Consider the following 16,436-nt stretch of genomic DNA (forward strand, 5'->3'; position numbering starts at 1 on the left):
GTGACTGAGCCTCAGACCCAAACGTCCTCACACACACACACACACACACACACAGATCTCAGGCAGCAGGACGTGAGAGATTATCACGATACACATGAGACCCTACAGACTCAACGAGCATGAAGACAATCATGACAGGAAACATTTGGCCGCACATAAGAGTTTACATTTACTTTATTCCTATTTAATAAATGCACTTAATTCAAATATAAACCACAAGCAGAGCCTGGCACGCTCTTATCTTTACTCTTATTTGTAGTGTTTTTATTATGGACCTTCTTACATGTTTTCAGTTTCATGAAACGTGCAGGAAGAACCAAAGAAAAACTGATTACATTTTAAAGTGCATTATTTCTCGCTTCACTAACAGGCGCGAGCTCATGGCCTTGGCGGTGGTGGTCGGCGCTCTGCGACACCTTTCAGGTTTATTGTGTTTTACTGTTTTTGAAACGGCTGCTGCAGAAAGACTCTCCTGGTGAAGACATAAACTCATCTGAGCGGACTTTAACGATGCAAACAGCCACGAGTCAAAACGCTCAGATAATCAAAACAAAATATCAGCTGCTCTCAAACTCTGAACAGCAACGTGATGTCAGCGTGTGCTTCTTTCTTTATACTCGAACATTTAGGTGTAAAGCTCAAACAGTGAAACCGCTGATGACGATAATCATTAGTGGCACGCAGCTTTGAACATATACGTCTTTCATGTCGAGACAAGCGGCATCAAAGCGCTGTCACAGCCGCGTTGAGTCAGGAAGCCTCCCTGTCGACAGCAGACACATGACGCTGCAGGTTCCAGTCACAGGAATGCACCCGGCACAGCGGAGGCCGGGACACACCCAGGTAACACCCACACTGGATGGTTTGTCAGTGTTGCGACAGTTGACGGGCCTGTGATTATGAACAAAGTGGTGTTGTAAGAGTGTGTGTGGAGGCAGGGCGAGGCTGCAGGGAGACGCCCCCCCGGCCTACTGCTGTACTTTCACACAGCGACATGTTCCCATGCTGAGAGGTGTGTCTGCCCTGAACCTGCACAGCTGCACACACACCTCTCCTAGTGCAGAAAGTCTTATTTTATGCAAAGCGTCGCAGTATGAAGAGCGCTTTAAGGTGACACCCTCCAGCTTACATTCAAGATGTCCATATCTGCTGCCTTCATAGGAATGTGGAAATGTGTCCCACCAGTTCCCACATGTTTTATTACTGAACGCTGCATTAGAGGTCCAGCAGGTCCTTTTGCCATGTTGGCTTCATGTTTTCTCAGGCTGCTCTGCTTTACACGATGTTCTGATTCTTACATGTGTTCATTTTATGTTTGAGTGTTTTCATCTTCATCAAAACACAAAGTTTAACAGATGAGAAATATCTGAAATAAAGTAGAACAAGTGTGTGTGTGTGTGTGTGTGTGTGTGTGTGTGTGTGTGTGTGTGTGTGTGCTTGCCTCCTCCTCAGCACTGAACACTGATGAAGACTTCCCGCTGATGCTCTGAAACAGACAAAAAGAGAAAACTGTCAGATTTGAACAGAAAATAAAAAACTAAAACTATAAATACAAATGAATCATTGAATTGCTTTATAAAAATCTGCCAAACATTTCCAAAAGGTCAAATATCCTGTTTATATTCATTTGTTAATTTTCAGAAGAATTATCTTTAAAGTCATTTTTCATGTAAAAGTGTCTTTAAATGTTTTCAGCCTCTCAAATGTGTTATTATTATTAAATGATCCTATTAAAGGGACAAAACAAGACATTTAAAGACGTCAGCTTAGACTGAGAAACATTCCTTACTCTTTTCTACCAACTAAGAAAGTAATGGTGAGCTGCAGCCAATCAGAAGGGAGTATTCCTGCCGGGCAGAGTGTCCATCAAAGCTCAAATAAAGGTCTGCTGTCTGATCAACGTGATCCAGCCAGGTGGAAGAATGTGAGGGTGTGCCGCTCAGCAGAGAGCGACGGGCGCGGCCCACGCCTCTATCAAACACGTCTCTCAGCTGTCTGATCTGCGGTAGTGAATTATATCAGCACAGGAAGCAGACGACAGACAGATCCAGAGGGAACCCTGACGTGTAAACCATCGAGGAAGGACGAAGATGTGCCACAAAATCAGAAATCAATGAAGAGGACGAAGCAGAGATGAACCCTGACACCACTCTGAGGACGACTAGAGGTTCAAAGCCTCCCTCGTGCCAACACCGCGCCTCAGTCTCAGTATCAACACAAATAAACCTTTCCAACAGAACCTGTTTCCTTAACAAAGCCCAAGCTTTACTCGCACAGTGCGTCGGGGCGTCGGTGCGTCGGTGCGTCGGGGCGTCGGTGTGTTTGGGGTCATTTGGGGTTTTTCTAGCCATGCAAGAATTGATGATTCAAGAACGAGAAGAACCACCAGGGTTGGGTCAAATTACTCTGAAATGTCACTGAATACAAACTACATGGGAGTTTCTGTAATTAGTGACGTCATCCATTGGATTACAAAATAAAAGTAAAATGATCTGAATACATTCGGTTTACGACAAAATAAAACAAAATAAAAACATTTGACTCTTTTCTCTTGAAACATTCAAAAACATCTGGCACAAACTGCAGGTGCATTGTGGGTATTCTGCAACCTGTGGGACTTTTCATCGTGAAAATAATAAAAAGTATTGTCATATTTAAAAGTTTGTTTAATGTAATTTAGGTTGTTACTTTTATGTTGTAATCTGATTACACCTGTCTGATGCTTATTTCCGATGGTTGACCGACACGTCGTATCCTCACTGTGGATAATAACTCCTTTCTTTTTGTTTGAAATTACTTCTCTGTATTTTTAGTCTTTATTGTCGATTATTTTCATGATCTGCTTTCTTCCCAATCAATCGGTTTGTTTATTGAACAATATGTAAAACTTTTCTCTCCTTCATGTTGTAGATAAATGTAAATATATTATATATATATATATATATATATAATATATATATATATATATATATATATATGTATATGTATATAAATATATATATATATATATATATATATATATATATATATATATATATATATATATATATATAATATATGTATAATGTATGATATATATATATATATATAGTATATGTATATATATATATGGATATGTATATGTATATATATATATATGTATATGTATACATATATATATATATATATATATATGTATATTATATATATATATATAGTATATGATATATATATATCTTGTATATGTATATATATATATATATATGTATATGTATATATATATATAGTATATGTATATGTATATATATATATATGTATATGTATACATATATATATATTATATATATGTATATATATATATATATATGTATATGTATATATATATATATATGTATATGTATACATATATATATATAGATATATGATGTATATATATATATATATGTATATGTATACATATATATATATAGATATATATGTATATATATATATATATATGTATATGTATATATATATATATATAGTATATGTATATATATATATATATGTATATGTATATATCTATATATGTATATGTATATATATATATATGTATATGTATATAACATTATCTCAGATGTTGAGCTGTGAAAATTCAATGCACGCTGTCAGAAATCCCACGTCATGGTCACATAGCACACATGCTTACACTCTGCTCGCTGCAGTCCAACACGTTGTGTGAGAAAGTGACACATTAACAGCCGACTGACTTCACGTGTGGACTCAAGACTAAAAGATGCCGTTTGCTGTTTGCACCGACGCTCACGTTCAGCTTTCTATTTGTGTGTTTTCCTCTCTGGAATCTGCTCTTCTACTTTCACAAACTCCAATAAACAAGCTGCTTCTGATCCAAGGTCACGCAGTTTAGACGTGTGTGCACCAAATACTGAATAAGAGATAAGAATAAGAATACTTACTAAGAGACAATTAAACTAAAGGGCTGCTTGTGCTGACAAAAGAAAAGTGTTTTTTATACTTTAACTAACTTGTGCGCTGGAGTTGTCTGTCAACAACACAGTTATGCAAGTTCAGCTTATTAAACTGTTGCATGGGCCAAATGATATGAGCTATGGGAGTCCATTACATCCATTACAGCCAATGTGAGGAATTAAAAGATGACTTAATATCTTAAAACTATGACTTAATATCTTAAAATAAAGACTTAATATCTTAAAACAATGACTTATATCTTAAAACAATGACTTAATATCTTAAAACAAATATCTTAAAACAATGACTTAATATCTTAAAACTATGACTTATATCTTAAAATAAAGACTTAATATCTTAAAACAATGACTTATATCTTAAAACAAAGACTTAATATCTTAAAACAATGACTTATATCTTAAAACAAAGACTTATATCTTAAAACAATGACTTATATCTTAAAACAATGACTTATATCTTAAAATAAAGACTTATATCTTAAACAATGACTTATATCTTAAAACAAAGACTTAATATCTTAAAACAATGACTTATATCTTAAAACAAGACTTATATCTTAAAACAATGACTTAATATCTTAAAACTATGACTTATATCTTAAAACAAAGACTTATATCTTAAAACAATGACTTATATCTTAAAACTATGACTTATATCTTAAAACAATGACTTATATCTTAAAATAAAGACTTATATCTTAAAACAAAGACTTATATCTATTTATTTGGATCTATTTGTTCCTCACAAGGCGAACTTTTCCATACTGACCGTAAGTTACTCTGCTGAACAGGGAAACGTTTTGTCCCATCCTTGCTTATAATAACAATAATAACAATAATAACAATAATAACAATAATAACAATAATAACAATAATAACAATAATAACAATAATAACAGTATAATAAAACATCTACACGGGGCTCACAGTCTCACCTCCAGCACGCTGTGCTGCTGGTACGTGAGGTCGCTGGACTCCTGGCTGCTGACGCTCAGGTGCGGCATACTGTGCAGGTACACCGGGGACACCATGTGCTGCATCAGGGGCTGCTGCTGCATCATGGGCTGCTGCTGCATCAGGACGTAGGACTGCTGCTGCTGCACGGCCTGCTGCACCGGGATGTAGGAGTGCTGCTGCACGGCCTGCTGCACCGGGATGTAGGAGTGCTGCTGCTGCTGCACCGGGAGGTAGGTGTGCTGCTGCTGCTGCACCGGGAGGTAGGTGTGCTGCTGCTGCAGCTGCTGCTGCTGCTGCTGCTGCATGGGCACCAGGTACCGCACCGTCTCGTAGGAGCCGTTTATCCCGTATTGCGACGGGGACACGGACTCGGTCGAGATCACCGTGCTGGTCACCGGCTCCGGGGAGGCCACATTCACGGTCCGGTAGCTCGTCGTCGTCTTCTGGCTCGTATGGACAGACATCTTGTTGGATCCACAAAACCGAAAGAAAAAAACAACAACAAGAAACTCAAAAAAAGTTTGAAGTTTGAAGTTTCCGCTGCGGGATAAAAGCACACAGGTTGTTTTCCTGTGCGGGGTTTGTTCAGCGGTGGACGGAGTTGAATTGACCCCGTTTAACTGCTTCCTCTGCTGGGCAAACTGGAGAGGAAAGTCCGGTTAGAGAAGTTCTTCCATGGAGGAAGGGCGAGCGACTGAGGGAGGTGCTCCGCTTCCCAGTATGCAAATACTGCAGAGGAGCTGGGAGGGACCTGAGGAGAGACAGCTGACAGGAAGTCACCTGCCAACATGGACTATTTATTTAAATGATCTCTTTGAAAACTGTTATGTGTTTAGTTATGCTCCTGTAACAAGCACCGGTACCCAACCTGTGGGTCTATGTACTACATACTCACTATGTACTACATACACACTATGTACTACATACTCACTATGTACTACATACTGCATACTCACTATGTACTACATACACACTATGTACTACATACTCACTATGTACTACATACTGCATACTCACTATGTACTACATACACACTATGTACTACATACTGCATACTCACTATATACTACATACACACTATGTACTACATACTCACTATGTACTACATACTGCATACTCACTATGTACTACATACACACTATGTACTACATACTCACTATGTACTACATACTCACTATGTACTCACTATGTACTATGTACTACATACTCACTATGTACTACATACTCACTATGTACTACATACTGCATACTCACTATGTACTACATACACACTATGTACTACATACTCACTATGTACTACATACACACTATGTACTACATACTGCATGCTCACTATGTACTACATACACACTATGTACTACATACTCACTATGTACTACATACTGCATACTCACTATGTACTACACACTCACTATGTACTACATACTCACTATATACTACATACTCACTATGTACTGCATACTACATACTCACTATGTACTACATACTCACTATTCACTGCATACTCACTATGTACTACATACTCACTATATACTACATACTCACTATGTACTGCATACTACATACTCACTATGTACTACATACTCACTATGTACTACATACACACTATGTACTACATACTCACTATGTACTACATACTGCATACTTACTATGTACTACATACACACTATGTACTACATACTCACTATATACTACATACTCACTATGTACTACATACTGCATACTCACTATGTACTACATACTCACTATGTACTACATACTCACTATATACTACATACTCACTATGTACTGCATACTACATACTCACTATGTACTACATACTCACTATTCACTGCATACTCACTATGTACTACATACTCACTATATACTACATACTCACTATGTACTGCATACTACATACTCACTATGTACTACATACTCACTATGTACTGCATACTCACTATGTACTACATACTCACTATGTACTGCATACCCTATGTACTACATACTCACTATGTACTGCATACTCACTATGTACTACATATTACATACTCAATATATACTGCATATTACATACTCACTATGTACTACATACTACATACTCACTATGTACTGCATATTACATACTCAATATGTACTGCATATTACATACTCACTATGTACTGCATATGACATACTCAATATATACTGCATATTACATACTCACTATGTACTGCATATTACATACTCACTATGTACTGCATATTACATACTCACTATGTACTACATACTCACTATATACTACATACTCACTATGTACTGCATATTACATACTCAATATGTACTGCATATTACATACTCAATATATACTGCATATTACATACTCACTATGTACTGCATATTACATACTCACTATGTACTGCATATTACATACTCACTATGTACTACATACTCACTATATACTACATACTCACTATGTACTGCATATTACATACTCACTATGTACTACATACTCACTATATACTACATACTCACTATGTACTGCATATTACATACTCAATATGTACTGCATATTACATACTCAATATATACTGCATATTACATACTCACTATGTACTGCATATTACATACTCACTATGTACTACATACTCACTATGTACTGCATATTACATACTCAATATGTACTGCATATTACATACTCAATATGTACTGCATATTACATACTCAATATATACTGCATATTACATACTCACTATGTACTGCATATTACATACTCACTATGTACTACATACTCACTATGTACTGCATATTACATACTCACTATGTACTGCATATTACATACTCACTATGTACTACATACTCACTATGTACTGCATATTACATACTCAATATGTACTGCATATTACATACTCAATATGTACTGCATATTACATACTCACTATATACTGCATATTACATACTCACTATATACTACATACTCACTATATACTGCATATTACATACTCACTATATACTACATACTCACTATGTACTGCATATTACATACTCAATATATACTGCATATTACATACTCACTATATACTACATACTCACTATGTACTGCATATTACATACTCACTATATACTACATACTCACTATGTACTGCATATTACATACTCACTATGTACTACATACTCACTATATACTACATACTCACTATGTACTGCATATTACATACTCAATATTTACTGCATTATCACTATGTACTACATACTCACTATGTACTGCATATTACATACTCACTATGTACTGCATTATCACTATGTACTACATACTCACTATGTACTGCATATTACATACTCAATATTTACTGCATTATCACTATGTACTACATACTCACTATGTACTGCATATTACATACTCAATATTTACTGCATTATCACTATGTACTACATACTCAGTATGTAGTATGTCTCAAATAGTTCACCTTTGTTGTGTCAAACTACATACATACATATTGTTTTACCATTGCTTCTCTGCTGTAATTGAACCCCCCCCCCCCCCCCCCCCCCCATTATTATATTATAATTAGTATATTAGTATAATATTTAAGTGTATTCATGTATTCTTTTTATTATTAGTAAAAGGGTTAGGGTTAGGGTTAGGGTTTAATTTATTTTTATTTTAATGTATTTAATTTTAATGTATTTAATTTAATGTTTTCTCAACAAACAAAAAGTTTTCAACACCAAATATAAAAAAACATTTTCACCCCAGGTGAGATTTTACTCAGTTACATAAAACAGTGTATTGATAAAAAATATCTTAAATAAATTGTTCATGTCAAGTTATTTATTAACATATGCACAACAATTACAGAGAAGCAGTCTAGTCAAACAATGCTCATTAAAAGTCTAAAAGAAAAGAAAACCACAAAAAAAGCTAAATGAAAATCTAAGAGATTAAACAGTGCAAGTTCAAATATAATAGTACAATATAAACATAACTAAAATATAAAATATAGTAATATACGTGTGGCAAATGTATAAATGTAATGTAAACAGGAATGTAGTAAATATGCATAAAGATGTATTACTTCTGATTATGCATATACATAAATAAATAAAAGGTTTATAATGAAATAACCGTTTCGTCTGTCAGGCGAAAACTGCCACGAAAAAATAAGAAATATAGATTTATTTTGTATGTGTGATGTTTTACTGTTCGCGTCTACTCTCGCGATACTCAGCGAGAACAGACAACGTAATCTACCATTCCATCGAGGAAGCGGTTTTTATTTATCGGACACAATAATGGCTGCTACCCGACAATTCCGTTGTTTTCTACGCCGTCCAGTTGACATTGGAGGGTCACATATGTCTCAGTCGTCTTCCTGAAGCCGCCATTACTTCCGGTGAGAGGAAACAAGGCACACTCCGCTGAAATCACCGTGTTGTTAGTCGTCAATTGATGGGCATCTTGTTGCCCTTCATCCAGCCGATACCGGTTCGTTCCGCTATCTAGCGTCGACCCTACCAGCCGCCACCAAACTACACCCTAAAAATACATAATTGAACGTTGCAACGGTTTTCGGCTTACGTATGTAAATGTTAAACCTAACCTTTACACATTTTGCGAATTTGTAGTAGCCATTCTTCAATTCGGGATGAGTTACAATACACCAAGCATCATCTGTTTAGGTAAATTGTACGTTTTAAAACAGCCTCATCTATGTTTCCTCCCTCGCCGAAACGCACATCAGTATAAGATGAGTCTGGGAAATAAATGTGCTTAGCACTTCTCCGATATTTGCTGAATTTAATATATGCCACGTAAATATATTGAAGTCGTCAAATAGATATATTTATTATATATGTTATTATTCCCCGTGTTGTAAAGTGCCGAATAGCTGAATAGAGTTTTGCGTGTACATGCAGTGGCCTCTCTCGTGGATGCTGGATGTGCTTCATACTATCTCTACATTAGTAATATTACTCATTCATATTTGATTACCGTTCAGGGATGATGTATTTGTATTTCACATATATGATCTGGTGTGTGTGATATTTTATTATTATTGTAAAAACGTAGAACTATTTGTTTACCAAATTGCAGGACACAATCTTGTTCATGTAGCTTCAGAGTTTTATTCATTATTAAATCTGCTAATGTGTAAACTGCAAGGCTTGCTCAACCCAAGAATGCATAATGTAAGCTTTTATTTTGGGGTAAAGCTGTGGGGGCTGTCAGTGATGCAGCCCCCCTGCTGCTGCAGCAGGTGTTATGTCATCTCCACCATCCTCTGGAGTAAAGCTGCTGCAGCCACGCACGCGCTGCAGCCACGCACCACGCACGCGCTGCAGATCACAGAGGATGAGCTCCCTTTGACACACATGTCAACTATATCTTGTCTCTCTTCATGTAAATAACCTAAAAGAAAAGCTTTATAACAACAGTTATGTTAAGCCAGTCGGTCTAACGTAACAACAAATACATTTAAGCAATTTGAAAAAAGGAAAATCAGCAAATCTTCACATTTGAGAAGTTGGAACTATAAAATGTTTAAATGATTATAAAAAAAAGTTGTTCTTATGTTTTCTGTCCAAGTCTTAAATTGTGAGGAAACTAAAACTAGTTAATAGCCATAACAAATATTGTATCTCTGAGTTAGATGTTTGTGTTTTAAGGTTTTTGTTTTCTTCTGGCAGATGAAGCTGGTGCGTAACTACGAGGTGTTTCACACATGGTTTCTGGTGCTCATTAAAATCCTTGAGAACTCAATGGGAAAAAATCAAGGCCATGAAAGTTTTAGAAAATAAACTTGGGTCATTGAAAGTTCTTGAGTTTATATATTTTGTGCAAGGACACGAAGGTATTTAGATATTTGTTCTGTGGGCTTCTGTAAAGCCTGTGCTGGTTCTCATTCCAATAGGTATCATTAACATCGATCCGGGCCTCAAACTGTGTCCTTGAATCTGAGAGAATTGGACCTTTTTAAATGTCTTTTTTATAAAAGAAAATGTATATGTTCTCACCATATGTTATTATATGTAGATTAAATACCAAAAGTATTAGTGAGAGATTACCTTTACAAAGTGAAAGCATGTTCTCCCCCAGTCTGTAACGTAATGAGGGTTTGAGATGAGATTGTCCACAGTTGACTTTTGACCTTTTCTGTCTCCATAGTTGTTTCCCTGGCCTGGCTGCTTACCCACAATGCATTGCCAGAGGGCTTTGTGTGTCTCAGACATACCAATGTAACTGTTGCTGCTGCCACTTCACCAGCACATCTACATCACAGCAGCGCAGCGGGAAGGTAGGAGCCTGACCGTGTCCGTCTGTGACTATCTTTACTTCCCTCTGTGTTTAATGAGAATCTGTTCCTCAGGTGCTCTCCTGGTGGATCTTATCCTCGTCGCACTGACATCATGTCTGGCTCAGGGGACATACCAGGTGAGTTTTCTTGCTGCAGAAATGTTGAGGGCACCAAGACGATGCTAAGTGCTGGTGTCAGCTTGTACAAACACGTCATCCCTGCCGCACACTGCTGTTTGCATGAGAACACACACTGACTTACCGAACCCATGGAGCTGTCGGGCAGTTAATGACTGTCCTCTTTCTGAGGCATTGATTTCAGTTGGTTTCTGCCTCGCCCTCCATCAGTGACGCACTCAGTCACACAAAGTGTGTGTGTGTGTGTGTGTGTGTGTGTGTGTGTGTGTGTGTGTGTGTGTGTCTGCAGCCATCGAGGGCTCCGGGATGGGCGGGATGAAGCTTCCCATCGGGATGACCCGGCGAGCCATCAGCTACGACGATAACCTGGAGGCGCCCATGTCCACGCCCCCTCATGACATCAGCATCAACAACCTGTGGAGACGGCCAGTCATACCGGAGAGGAAGTTCACACGCCTGGCTGAGGTGAGTCTCACACACACACACACACACACACACACACACACACACACACACACACACACACACACACACACACACACACACTTCTTCCTGTGTTTATGTAGTGACATCATACAAAAGATACTTTGCAATAAACCAAATTCTTATTTTTTCTACATTTATTGTAACAATTTTAGAGTCTGGAAGGTTTGTGGTTTAGGTTCCTTGAAAGTGCTTGAATCTTCCTTTAAAAAGCTGTCTGAACCTTGTGTGTGTGATAATGATGGTGTGTGTGTGTGTGTTTTTCCCACCAGGAGGACGAGAGCGGTGTGGCGAGACAGTCCACTGGTGGCGGACAGCGCCCCCTCCAGGTCGCCATCCGTAGTGAAAGCCAAGGCGTCGTCCATCATCATGAACTCTCTCATCACCAGTATGTTACACCTGCTGATAAATAATCAAATGAATCCTGTTTACTTTAAATATACCAACGCTGAGAATTAATATTGCCATGAATGAGTAAAGTGAAGAAAGGTCAAATATATATTTTTTAAAGGTTTTAAATTCAGTGGTCTTATCTAAGATTTAAGTGAATGTTAAAATGAATTCTCTGTTGTGTTAACTGAAAATAAAGTTATATGTTGCAATACATTTATGTACTTTAAATAATTCTAGGGAAATACAAATAAGTGTTAAATGTATTGTGTGGTCTTTAAAGAGTCTTTAATTATATATATATATAATAAGCGTTTTATATGTGTACTTTATCTTCGGGAGCTAAATAAGCTTCTGTGAGAAGAAGTCATTTATAAACAATGTTAGTTGTAATGTGTTAAAATGTAAAGTATGTTTAAACTCCTCTCTCTCTCAGAGCAGACTCAGGAGAGTGTGTATAAGTTTGAGCAGCGGGCGGGGCTCACTGACACCAGCTACACCCCCCACAAAGGCCTCACCGCCGAGGAGACGAGACACCACCATCGCATGCCCGAATCCCTGCAGGTGAGAAACTGTAGCACACGGAGCACGACGCACACGCTGCAGTGGCGTCCTGGGACGGCACCCACCTGTCACTCAAAGCCACCAGAAGTTTAAACCTTAATATAATTAAAACTCGCTCCAGAGACTAAAACCGGTTGTTAAGTTGGATCTGGAGATCATATATCATATATAGATCATATATCATATATAGATCATATATCATATAGAGATCACATATGTGCAGTGACACTCCTCAACACCTGTAAACAAACATGTTCACTTCAGGAACATTCACACTTTGTTGTTTGTGTTTAGAAACTGCAGATCCAGAGCATGGAGGCCCGAGAGGAGCGGCAGAACTCCTCCGCCCAGTCCACTCCATCCAACACGCCACACAGCTCCCCAAAACAGCAACGCAGGTACACACACACACACACACACACACACACAATTATTAATTCCCTCAATTAGATTTTTCTGTCCATGAATTTTCATTCGTTTTGTAATTCTTGTTATAGTTTTATAAACAGTATAAACACAGTGTGTGTGTGTGTGTGTGTGTGTGTGTGTGTGTGTGTGTGCAGGGGCTGGTTCGGCAGTACGAGTTCAGACATCAGCTCCTGCAACAGCAGCGTGGACCTCGGGGGAGGAGACGCGGCGATTGAGCGCTGGAGCGTGTTCGGGCCGCGGCCACAAGTCCAGAAGACCACATCTGACCTGGGATCAGACCCGGCAGGTAAGCAGCCTCACGGCGCTCCTCACGGCGCTCCTCACGGCGCTCCTCACGGCGCTCCTCACGGCGCTCCGCTCGGTCCTGACAGGAAGAATGTATTCACAGCTGATTGCTTGTCAAGCTCTCACTGAAGTGAAGAAATAAAACCAGCTCCTGTTTGTTCTCACGTGTCGGACGAACGGTTAATGTGCAAACGCAACGACCTTCAGACTGATGGCAAACACGGAGCGGACTTCAGAGTCTGTTCTCAGTGAGACGAGTTCAGATTTACAGACCTGACGGAGAAACAACTCCGATTTTCATATGTGGGACGATTCAGTCGCTTTTTCCCAGGATGACTTTGGGTAGGTCGTTCAAGACGAGTAAGAAGTGTGTGTCGGGAGAGAAGTGTGTGTGTGGGGAGAAGTGTGTGTGTGGGGAGAAGTGTGTGTGGGGAGAGAAGTGTGTGTGGGGAGAGAAGTGTGTGTGGGGAGAAGTGTGTGTGTGTGTGTGGGGAGAAGTGTGTGGGGAGAGAAGTGTGTGTGTGGGGAGAGAAGTGTGTGTGGGGAGAGAAGTGTGTGTGGGGAGAGAAGTGTGTGTGGGGAGAAGTGTGTGTGTGTGTGGGGAGAAGTGTGTGGGGAGAGAAGTGTGTGTGTGGGGAGAGAAGTGTGTGTGGGGAGAGAAGTGTGTGTGGGGAGAGAAGTGTGTGTGGGGAGAAGTGTGTGTGGGGAGAGAAGTGTGTGGGGAGAGAAGTGTGTGTGGGGAGAGGAGAAGTGTGTGTGGGAGAGAAGTGTGTGTGTGGAGAAGGTGTGTGTGGGAGAAGTGTGTGTGGGGAGAGAAGTGTGTGTGGGAGAGAAGTGTGTGTGTGTGTGGGGAGAAGTGTGTGTGTGTGTGGAGAGAAGTGTGTGTGGAGAGAGAAGTGTGTGTGGAGAGAGAAGTGTGTGTGTGGAGAGATAAGTGTGTGTGTGTGGGGAGAGAAGTGTGTGTGTGTGGGGAGAGAAGTGTGTGTGGAGAGAGAAGTGTGTGTGGAGAGAGAAGTGTGTGTGTGGAGAGAGAAGTGTGTGTGTGTGGGGAGAGAAGTGTGGTGTGTGGAGAGAGAAGTGTGTGTGTGTGGGGACAAGTGTGTGTGTGGGGACAAGTGTGTAACTCTGAAGTCACAGATAACTTGTTGATATAATTAACAAGGTGTCGTTTTAATCTTCCATCATGAATGGACAACAACTCCCATGATCCTTAGCTTCTCCACGATGTCGCCAAACTTATAAAGCCGTCTTTTGTTATTGTTTTGATTTGACTCGTAGCAGAAAACAACATGTCGTGCATTTAAATCTGCGCTCTCTTCTCCCAGCAGGCTTTGCGCTGCAGGCGTACCGCGGTGCCCAGAAGCCGACCCCCATGGAGGTGATGAAGTCTCAGGCCGCGCGGCTGGCCGACGGCACCGTCGCTCAGTCGGTGGCTCCTCCCAAAATGGAGATTCCCACGGTGGAGGGTCGACGGCAGGGAGCGCGGCCACACAAGCTGAAACCCCGAGACATGAACATCCTGACGCCCTCCGGCTTCTGAGAGGACGCGACACGTGAAGGTCCATGACACGAGACTTTCCCTTCCACTATGAATCCTGCAGCTCTGCTTCAGCGTGTAGGAGGAATCATCTCACAGCACGAGATGCAAACAAAGCTCAAGCTTAGACAAACTTATTGGGAAGAACGAAGGAAGGCGAAGCGTCAAACCTCGTCAACGCAGCGCCAATGTGTCAAGTTTTGTCCTTCGACTTAAAATCCGTCTGTAAATACAACAGAGCTGATCACCAGTCCGGCTCCGCACACACTCTGCAGCTTGTAGATTTAGACTTTGAGCTGGATCAGGCGTAGGGTCACGCTGAGAGGACGTTTATAGTCTAATGTTGGCGTTTTACTTTGAGTGTTTATTTGTTTCATTACTACAAACAGAATCCATGTTGAACTTCAACCAGCAGCTCCAACCTTCAGAAGCTGCAGCATTGTTCCCGTCTGCCTCCAGACTGCGTGCTCGCTTCTCTCTCGCCCTCTTCACGTGTAGCTGCTGCCATCAACATCCAGCATGGACGGACTGACCTGCAGGACTTCATGCAGCTGCAGGTGAAGGTGATGGATCCCCTGTAAATGCACTTTATCCCCACGCTGGATCATCCGACCCGAAGCCCCCCCGTGTCCCGCAGCCCTCCAGGATGCACGTGTGTGAGAAAACGACTTAATGTTTCCTTTGTCCTCTTAAAGGGGACATTCAGTAAGCAGGATGGGAAGAATAACCAAGAGTCGTTTAATATGAATCAAAGCAACAGAACAAAAACACCTGGCAGCATCCTGCTCACTGACACACACACTGACACACTGACACACACTCTGACACACTGACACACACACTGACACACACACTGACACACACACTGACACACACACTGACACACACTCTGACACACACTCTGACACACTGACACACACACTGACACACACACTGACACACACACTGACACACACTCTGACACACTGACACACACACTGACACACACACTGACACACTGACACACACTCTGACACACTGACACACACACTGACACACACTCTGACACACTGACACACACACTGACACACACACTGACACACACACTGACACACACACTGACACACACTCTGACACACTGACACACACACTGACACACACTCTGACACACTGACACACACACTGACACACACACTGACACACACACTGACACACACACTGACACACACTCTGACACACACTCTGACACACTGACACACACACTGACACACTGACACACACACTGACACACACACTGACACACACACTGACACACACACTGACACACACTCTGACACACTGACACACACACTGACACACACTCTGACACACTGACACACACACTGACACACACACTGACACACACACTGACACACACTCTGACACACTGACACACACACTGACACACTGACAC

At 40.2% G+C, this 16,436-nt stretch overlaps 2 protein-coding genes across 2 annotated transcripts; one reads left to right on the plus strand and one right to left on the minus strand.

Annotated features, from left to right (window-relative positions):
• Positions 1-1,275: 1,275 nt before the first annotated feature.
• Positions 1,276-5,637, minus strand: LOC115018816 (GATA zinc finger domain-containing protein 10-like). Its single transcript, XM_029448037.1, has 3 exons — positions 4,904-5,637; positions 1,442-1,486; positions 1,276-1,329 (listed from the first exon to the last, which is right to left on the minus strand). Exons 1-3 carry the CDS (start codon positions 5,387-5,389, stop codon positions 1,276-1,278), a joined length of 585 nt encoding a protein of 194 aa, XP_029303897.1. The 5' UTR covers positions 5,390-5,637.
• Positions 5,638-9,137: 3,500 nt separating this feature from the next.
• LOC115018438 (putative monooxygenase p33MONOX) lies at positions 9,138-15,884 on the plus strand. Its single transcript, XM_029447357.1, is given in 10 exon segments — positions 9,138-9,277; positions 11,050-11,179; positions 11,252-11,316; positions 11,606-11,781; positions 12,072-12,104; positions 12,106-12,187; positions 12,626-12,753; positions 13,048-13,151; positions 13,317-13,468; positions 14,793-15,884. Coding segments are annotated over 8 exon segments (915 nt in total). The 5' UTR covers positions 9,138-9,277; positions 11,050-11,179; positions 11,252-11,291; the 3' UTR covers positions 15,008-15,884.
• The last annotated feature ends 552 nt before the right edge of the window (positions 15,885-16,436 follow it).

Source organism: Cottoperca gobio, chromosome 14, assembly GCF_900634415.1.
Source record: "Cottoperca gobio chromosome 14, fCotGob3.1, whole genome shotgun sequence".
NCBI lineage: Eukaryota > Metazoa > Chordata > Actinopteri > Perciformes > Bovichtidae > Cottoperca > Cottoperca gobio.